The sequence below is a fragment of the Fulmarus glacialis genome, unplaced genomic scaffold (genome assembly GCF_000690835.1).
Source record: "Fulmarus glacialis isolate BGI_N327 unplaced genomic scaffold, ASM69083v1 scaffold43025, whole genome shotgun sequence".
Classification (NCBI taxonomy): Eukaryota; Metazoa; Chordata; class Aves; order Procellariiformes; family Procellariidae; genus Fulmarus; species Fulmarus glacialis.
In genome coordinates, this window is record NW_009214426.1 from 2,068 (window position 1) to 10,749 (window position 8,682).

Below are 8,682 nucleotides of genomic sequence, written 5' to 3' on the forward strand. Positions count from 1 at the left end.
GTCTGGTGGTGGGCAAAGGCGCCATTTGAGAACATGCTGTGGCGGGGGTGGGTGTCTGTGGAGTACAATGCTTGCTGTGGTGGCCAGTAGCAGTGGGATGTTTCTGCTCTGCTGTACACTGAGCCATATCTGTTTGCTCATCAAGAGCAGTAATTTGCTGCCTTTTTCCTGCCTAACAATTTCTGGTTTGATTTCTAGGTTGTTTTCCTCCACCTCCCTGAGACCCCTCTTTCTCCTCAGCATGTCCCTTCTTGGCATCCTCTTGCTGGAGAGGTGGAAGCCCAGGTTCCTGTTTGATTTCTCAGGTATGTGATGAGTAGTGCTGTAGCTAGTGACACAGTTCTAGTGTTACCAGCTGCTGGGCTATGGCCACAGCCAGTCCTTTCCTGGCTCTTTCATAGGTCATGTAAGCCCTGTTTCTACTGCAGGCTTGGTACTGGTGCTGCCTCTTGCCTATTTGTGTCAGAGTATTAGGATGCATCCTAATACTCTGGGCATGGGGATAATTGCTCCCAGTGCCGAGAAGTTCTGGGGGTAGCTCATTTTGAGAGTGACTAAGGGGGCCCAGCTAGCTTGTTGGGGAACCTGATGACAGGGGTGATGCAGTGTTTCTGCTGTGTCCTTTCTCTCCTGCCAATGTTGTGGCGAAAAGATCATTCCAGGTCTGAGCATATATGGCCAGCTGAGCTGGGGGAAGGAAGCGGGGGGATGGAAGCATATTGGTTTTGGCTAGGTGCAGCGTGGGCTTATGCCCTGAAAGAGGCAGAGCAGATGAGAGCCACTTCTCCTTGCGGCAGGTAGCAGGGTGGATGATAAGGTCTGACAGCAGGGACAGTTAGTGTATTGTACCTGTACTGAACAGCATCTGGTCTCCAGCTAATCGGTGAGTCTGATCACTTGGCTTATCTTTCCCATTTATTCAAGGGTCTTTGCCAACATTAGACACAAAAGCAGCAAGAGGAATAGCCTCATAATGATGATAGGCGTGGATTGGCTGCTGTCTGCTTTGAGTGCCTCCTTCGCTGGAGTTTGTTAAATGACTGGACCCAGACCTGCCTACTGCATCTACTGCTCCTGTTCAAAGGCAGCTCGGGGCCCTCCATCCCTGCCTCCCTACTCTAGGGAGGCTTTCTGAATGAAAGCCCCTCTATATGTGTGTTTGTAAGGTGCCCTTTATTTGACCTAAAAGGGTACTGACTTAAAGGGTGCTTTCACAGAAGTCCTGATAAGATTAGATATGTTTCAGCTGTAGTCTTGAAACTGTTTGCTTTGTGTGGTTCAGGTAACTAGGCAGCCAAACTGGACTGGCCAATTTAATTTCCTGCTTATTCGCATTGGTTTTTTAAGGGAATAGTTTAAAGCCAACCCAAAATATCTTACTTGAAACATGTCCAGAAATGCAAAAGCCTGGTGTCCAATGCAGAATGGTGTCATTGACGCGTGTATTGGACGCATGGGGGTAGAATAGCTCCAGCAAGTACCAGGCCTGTAAAAGTTTTGTTATCACAGAAGAAATAGGAAATACATACTGAAATCAATTTATATGATGCAGAGGAGTGAGGAATTAAAAAAAAAAAAACAAAACAGAAAACAAAACAATTCACCAGGGGTTAGGCTAATCCCTCTACTACAGCTCCTCAAGAAGTCAGCGCACATCCTCCTGAGCCGCTCCTCAGTGGTGTTCTTCCCCATATTTCATCCCTTGCTGCTTTTCCACTGCTGACAGCAAAGAACAGGAACGCCTTTCTGATGCGCCTGGTTAGGTCACAGCCCTGATTTCGACATGGTCCACTGGACTGTGTCTCCTCAGCCTCCACAAGGAAGGAGCGGTGCTCTGCATTCCTGAGGGGCCTCCTGTTGAACTGGCACTGCTGAATACTTAGGGGTTCTTGTGTGGGTCTTGCTTCCCGCTGAAGCAGAGCTGCAGCTTTGTGGCTTTCCTCCTCAGTGCTTCCTGTAAGCCTTTCCTGGAGATTTTGGAAGTAGGTCAGTACCACACCTTCAAGAATCGGCACGTATATACACAAACCTCAGCTTGTGGCAGTTCTGTATGTCTCGGGTGACTGCTTATAACATCACTTCTGAAGGAATGCTAAAACCTCAGCATGTATTTTGCAGTTACTCACACACTGTGATCAGGGACGCGCTGACAGCAGCGAGATGCACAACCTTTCTAGGTCCTGTCAGAAGGGACTGCATACATTCAGCTCCCACACAGGGTATTTTTTCCATATGTAACCACCTCTATGTGGGGTTCCACTTAAATATTGTTTAAGGACTTAGGAAGCACCTCCACTTTCTCCTGAAATCGGTATCAATTAGGGATGGTTTCTCTACCATTGTTTGGCAGCTGTGTTCTGGTCAGTGTCGGGGAGTGTAGTGTGGAAGAGCTTTAGCAAAACCTGCATTGCAGCTGAATGCTGGCACTCCTTAAAAAGGGCCCCTGATTTCTAGCTGAAGTTTACACGCAGATGAAGAATGCCTCTTGGGGAAGCGTTGAAAACCTGCAAGAGCCAAGGAATCTATCAGCGATAATTTGTCAGTGCCAATGTGTAACCTAAACTCTTGCGTGGCTGAATGGTCTCCCAGAAGAGTCTGGTGTATGTCAAGTGGTTTGTATTAACCCACAATCCAGTGTGAAATGCTGACAGCAAGATTTCAGCTGGTTATTGATGATCTGAGGCCAGCTGTGGGTGTCCTGCTTGCTGGTTTAGTTGTACCAGTGCTAGACAGTATTGCAGCACAGGTTGGAGTTAAGCCTTGCCTAAGTGAATGTATCCTGTCAGAAATGCTCTAGGTTTTATGTGGTTGGGCTGTTCCTCCAACTGGTGTAAGACTCCAGTGCTTTGGGATGGACAGCAGGCAGACTACTCTACTACAGGAAGCAAGGTACTGTTGATTTTAAAGACAGCTTGTGTTTTGCTAGATAGTTGAAATCACGTGAACACTGCAGCCTGCTGAAATGTTCTGCAGCTCCCCAAAGTGTCTCTGAAACCTTCAGAAGCAACTGAGGAGAATTGCTTCACTCCCTCTGCTGGCATATTTTGGATGGCTTGGATTACTGCAGCCAGTCAGAGAGGAGTGGGATTCCTGTGCCATCCCGCTTACTGTGTTGCTGGCACATCTGTCCAGCAGAGTACGGTGAGCATCCCAGCACCTCGTTTCGTAGCTGGTACAACCAGTATAGCCAGCTGTCACAGACGGGCCAGTGCCAAATGTAATTTATTTGGAGATTTAGTGCAGGTAATAGATGAGGCTTTGAGATATAGCTGGATTTCTGCGTGCTGTGCTTAAGCAGCTTTAGATTCCTGACCACAATAACAAACTACAGCAACGGCAGTTGTGCGAGAGAAGCAACTGCACCGTGGGGGTGAAGCTGCATCCATAACATTCACTTCGCACCCCAAGGTCCCTTTGTGAGCAGTGCTTGCCAGCTGCCCCAGCCGCCATGCCGAACAGTTGTGAGCAGAGGAGCGGATGGGCAGCCCACTCTGAGAGCAGTTGACTTCTCTTGTCAGGCTCAATTACTGGAAATCTGGGTCACGCTCTCAAAGAATCGCCTCCTCCCCGGGCGGATGGCCTCCTGCTCCACTACACTGTGCGAGCCGGCTGATGCAGTGCCTGCAGCGGTAGGAGAGTCTGCCATACTTGGCCCAATGTCCTGTGTCTTGGGAGAACAGTGGCAAGCCTGCTGTAAGCAGTGAATCATAGAATAGAATCATAGAATCATTAAGGTTGGAAAAGACCTCTAAGATCATCGAGTCCAACCGTCAACCCAACACCACCATGCCCACTAAACCATGTCCCTAAGCGTCTCATCTACACGTCTTTTAAATACTTCCAGGGATGGTGACTCAACCACTTCCCTGGGCAGCCTGTTCCAAGGCCTCTTTTGTTCCAGTGGCTCTCTTTTGTGGCTTGAACTGGAGTCTGAAATCTCACTGGGTGTTGGCAGTGATGGATGTTCACCTCTTCTGTGCGTTTCCCTGAGGGAGTCGTTGCCGGTCTTGGGCTTTGCATCTGGCTGATGACTCCAGGGAGGATTCAAACCCCTTTTTGTTCATCTTGCATTTTTAAGCCTGTTTCCAACAAGTAGCCTGGACTTTGAACATAAACTCCCTACCTTTATTTTAGTCCTGGTTTTGTGGTGACATGCAATGTGGGGGATAGATTCCCACTGATTTTTAGAACCTCTTGGACAGCCTGAACCAAGTTTGCTGTCGGCCAGACAGCATCAAAGATGTATCTGTCCCTAGCAGCTTTAGGACATTAGGCTGACAGGTAGAGGAGGATAGACCTCAGGGGGCATTTACAGCATGACCAGGGCATGTTAAACACAGGAGACTTATAAAGACTCTGTTGCTGCAAGAGCTTTTGTTGAGCCCTTTACATCCCCAGACACTAGTCAGGTAGCCAGGACACCCAAATCCATGGGCAGCCAGGCTCATGAGTTCCAGTTGTCACAGAAATATTTGGGTTTGTTTTTCTCTATGTATCTAAAGGCAGAGCATAATCATATGTGACCTCTGCCACTGAAACACCGCTCCTCCCTTCAGTACTGCATGGAGTGAGTCCCTGTTTGATCGTCACTGGGCTGGGTGCAGGGAGGAGTGGGAGAAGCTTTCCCTTGCTCTTATCCAGACTGCCAAACCTTAGGAGTGTAGTTATATCTGTGCCTGGCACAAAGGGCTGTCAGGGGACATAAAAGAGCCCTAAAATTAGATAATTATACACAAGACTGCTATTTGTTACTTAATTCCGTGGGAAAGGATAGAGACAGCAGGGAGATCTCTGGCATTTGTACACAGCATCCTGCCAGGGACTGTGGTCTGGGCTGGTCAGTGGGAAATGCAGCTCAGACCTGCTAGTGCCATGCTGAGCTCTGAGGTGGGAGCTGAAGCTTTGCCCAGCTTGGGGACCATGCTGGCAGCCCTCTGTGAATGACAAGGGCTACGCAGCTGCCCTGGGGATGGCACTGCCTGGACGCGTGGGACGCCAGGGCAAGCTGTACAATCCCTGCAGCAGAGAGCCCACGTGCTAGCGGCGGGTGCACCTCGGATACGAGTGTCGTGCCACGTGTTTGTCAACACAGGTTGCAAGGTGTGGTGGGGCACCCTGAGACCAGTGCTCTGGCTGCTCCGAGTCTCCAGGCATGCTTCATTGAAGCCTGCACAGCTCAAACTCCAAGCCAGTGATTCCTGCTTGCGTGAGAGCACGAAGAAGGTCCCTAGGATGCGTCCCTAGCTAAGGATGATACATCTCCAGCTCTGCTCTGTTCAAGTGTTAAAAATGTCAGGTTGTATTTTTCACTTGGCTGACTAATCTGCTGTGTTCTCTCTACAGCACAGCCATCGGAGGAGCCGGGAGGGGAGAGGTAAGCTCACTGATACGTTCCTTGGTGAGAGGGGAGAGTGGGCAAGCCTTAATTTAGCATGGTGATCTCACCTGCCCTTTTTGCTGTTGTCGATAGACTGCATGGCTCCTACTGTGAAACGTTGGTAGCGGTTTCTCCTGCACTGGGAGCTGCTTATCAGCTCAGGAGCCACAGTTTGAGACTCTGGGGAAAGCTAATGTTCTTTCAGTAGCAATAAAGCTCAAGTGCTTCTGATGTTAGGAACTCTCGAGTTTCTTCCCTGGATCTACCCTGGACTATTTTAAGAATCCTCCAGAGAGAAGGAAATCCCTGAGACTGACTTTTGCAGGCCATACGTGCTGTCTGTGGTGGCATAGCTTGCATCCCGTGCTTGGCCATGGTTATAGGTCTGAGCACCATGTTCTGGCTACCTCAGACATGGTGCCAGAGGAGACCACGTGACAGGTTGCACCTCCAGCACTTCTGTCTGCGTGGCTTTGAGTAAACTGCTTTGCATCTTGGGCCTGTGGCATGGGGATGCTGTGGCATGGTGTCTGCTGCTGCTGCTTGGCTCGGGTGTCTCTTGGCTCTTCTGATTAAAGGAAAAAAGCATCTCCAAATCAAGCGTCTTCCATAGTTCAGCTGAAGATGCAGTCAGTATTGTGAAGCCTTTGGTAGGGATCTCCGCTTCCCTGTGCAGCTGTTCCCCACCCCCAACAAAACAGACCATGTTCAAAGATTGTCTTCTTGCTCTTGTCTGTCTCTAGTGAGGGGGTGACTTCAGGGGCACAACCTCACCTGCTCAGTGTCCCTGAGCTGTGCCACTGTCTGGCAGAGAGCTGGGTCACCTTCAGGCTGTACCTGCAGGAACTGCTACAGTACAAGAGGCAAAATCCTGCCAAGGTAAGCTGGAGATACCTACTCTTCTGTGCAGGGGCTTTTCTTTCCATAGTGGCCTAGGAGATGGAATAATGTCAAATCAATATTTTTACATTTGCTATCCCTGTTTAACATTTGCTGTCCATTCCTTTCAGACTTTGTGCCATGGGAAGCTTAAATAATGAATAATTTGCTTCCAGTATTTGTAAACTGGAGCTAAACTTAACCCCTTCTGTGAATGGCTAGCTATACTTAGTTTTATTTCTTAGTGTGCAAAGGAAGCTCTTAGATTGGGAGTGGGAAGAAAAAAGAGAAGCCTACAGTCTCTGCCCCTCTCACGAGCTCCATTCAACCCTTTAAGCTGGCAAAGATTGTAGCTAGTCGAGTCCAAATGCAGCGGTGTTTCTGGGTGCATGGAAACTTGTCATAAACCACGTTCTGATGGCGGTGATGTGTGGTTTTTTGGAAAGGGTTTGTAGACAGGACTTTCCTCAACATCACAAAAAGTAGGACAGACCAGCCAGTAGGATTGTATCAGGCTTGCTGGGGTCCAATGCGCCGAAAGGAGTGGATTTCTATCACTGCTGATTACTCCTCTTCTGTTAAAACACTGTCCCAGCTACAGGGAGTAGGGGACCAGGACCAAGATGCCCATAAAGCGTGAATTCATGGGGAGCAAAGCCCTTGGAGAGCCCTAGCTTTTGAAGACCCTTTCCATTATGAATGAAACTCTTCGTTGCTGGTTTTAGTCCATATTTGAACCCATGCTTTGGCTTGCAGGGTGTCTGTTCTCACTTCTCTACCTCCCCAGGAGAAGGCAGGACAAGCCCTCAGGGCTGCACCATTATACTTCCACTTCTTCCAGAAGAAGAAGGTCCTGGTCTGGTGGGAGCGTGGGTTCTGCTAATGCTTCTGCCAGCTGGTTTATTGCGTAGCAGTGGCACAGCATCTGGTGACTCTGTAACAGCTTCCTGCCTCTGTCAGGACAGTACGGACTTCTCTTAAAGTCCTGAGCTCTGCCGGGGAGATGTACTCTAAAATGCCAATTTGCAATATCCCATCCTAGCCTCAGAAAACATCCTTTACTTCATAAAGAACTGTCCAATAAAGTTTCGATTCATTTTACTGGGGTCTTGGGTTACCTTGGTCTTCCTGCGCTTGAACCTCTAATGCTTACAGCTTAACCCAACCAAGCTGTCTGAGTTGTGATTGTCAGCATCTGAATGTATTCAGTGCAAAGCTGGTGTACTGACTTTGTTAGGAGCATCCCTCATTTTGCTCTAACTGGGTTTCCTGCACTGGTTGCATAGATGTATCTCTGCCTCTTGTCACTTCTGTTTGTTCCTCTCTCTTCCTTCAGTTCTGCATGAGTGTCTGTTCAGGCTGCCTGATTCTGGCTGTAGTTGGACACTATGTTCCAGGCATAATGATCTCCTACATCATTTGTGAGTATAAGCAGCTCTCTTGTCTGACTTAAGCTGAAACATGACCTAACTGTGCTATTGATACGCTGGTAGAAGCATATTTGTGGTTTTCTTGAGGGGATCTGTGCTAGATTATTAATCAAAACAGGTAATGTGCTCTGGGAAGTCTCTTGCTTTAACTGCATGCATGCAGTACAACTGCAAAGTCAGGAGAGGGAGCTGTCGCTAAAACATTGCTTTCCTCTTCTCCCCACGGCTGGGGCTGGGCTGATGAGGTCCCAGAGAAGCAGAAACCTGCAGTCTCTCAGTTCCTAGAGTGGGCAAATCCATACCGAGAGAGTTGTTAAAGAAGCTGCATGTTTAGCAAATAAGACCTTTCTAATTGCATCGTGAGTCCCTGCTAACTCTGAAGACTGTTCAGGTGGTCTGCTGCTAGCACATCTACATATGACCTCTATGCTGCTACCCTTATAAAAGTTTGGGTGATTTTTAGTTTTAACAACCTCATTTCAGGGCCTGTATTGCATGTTGGGTCTGGGATGCAATGGCTGAAGAGGAGGGCTGACGCTTCATCTTAACATAAATCTGTATCCTAACAGAGATCTGTTAGGAAAACCTGGTTAATCAAGCAGCTTTGGAATGAGTAAGAATGGCCATGGATGAGGATTTTAGGCAGAGTCAGATGGGAAAGCCATTCAACTGCGCTTCCCTTGATGCAGAGTTTCTTGCTGGCACCCGTAAAGGGCTGGGTTGTGCTTGGTCTGTCTCTCACACTCCCCGCATCCTGTGTTCGCAGTGCTCAGCATTCTGCTTTGGCCTCTGGTGGTCTACCACGAGCTGATCCAGAGGATGTACACGCGTTTGGAGCCTGTCCTGATGAAACTGGACTACAGTATGAAGGCGGAGACGCTGCACCACAAGCATGAGAAGAAGAGTAAGGACCCAACTTCACTCTGACTTTTTCTGGTGGCGTACTCCCAGGGTGGAGCCTTAGCGAAGGGTGTCGTGGTTTAACCCCAGCCGGCA

At 48.7% G+C, this 8,682-nt stretch overlaps 1 protein-coding gene across 1 annotated transcript; it reads left to right on the top strand.

Moving 5' to 3' along the window:
• Positions 1-241: 241 nt before the first annotated feature.
• On the top strand, positions 242-8,590 carry LOC104077353 (protein FAM134A-like; the record flags this gene model as incomplete). Its single annotated transcript, XM_009578552.1, has 5 exons — positions 242-305; positions 5,344-5,374; positions 6,121-6,256; positions 7,593-7,677; positions 8,453-8,590. Coding segments are annotated over exons 1-5 (454 nt in total), but the record flags the coding sequence as incomplete, so codon positions are not given.
• Between the last annotated feature and the right edge of the window lie 92 nt (positions 8,591-8,682).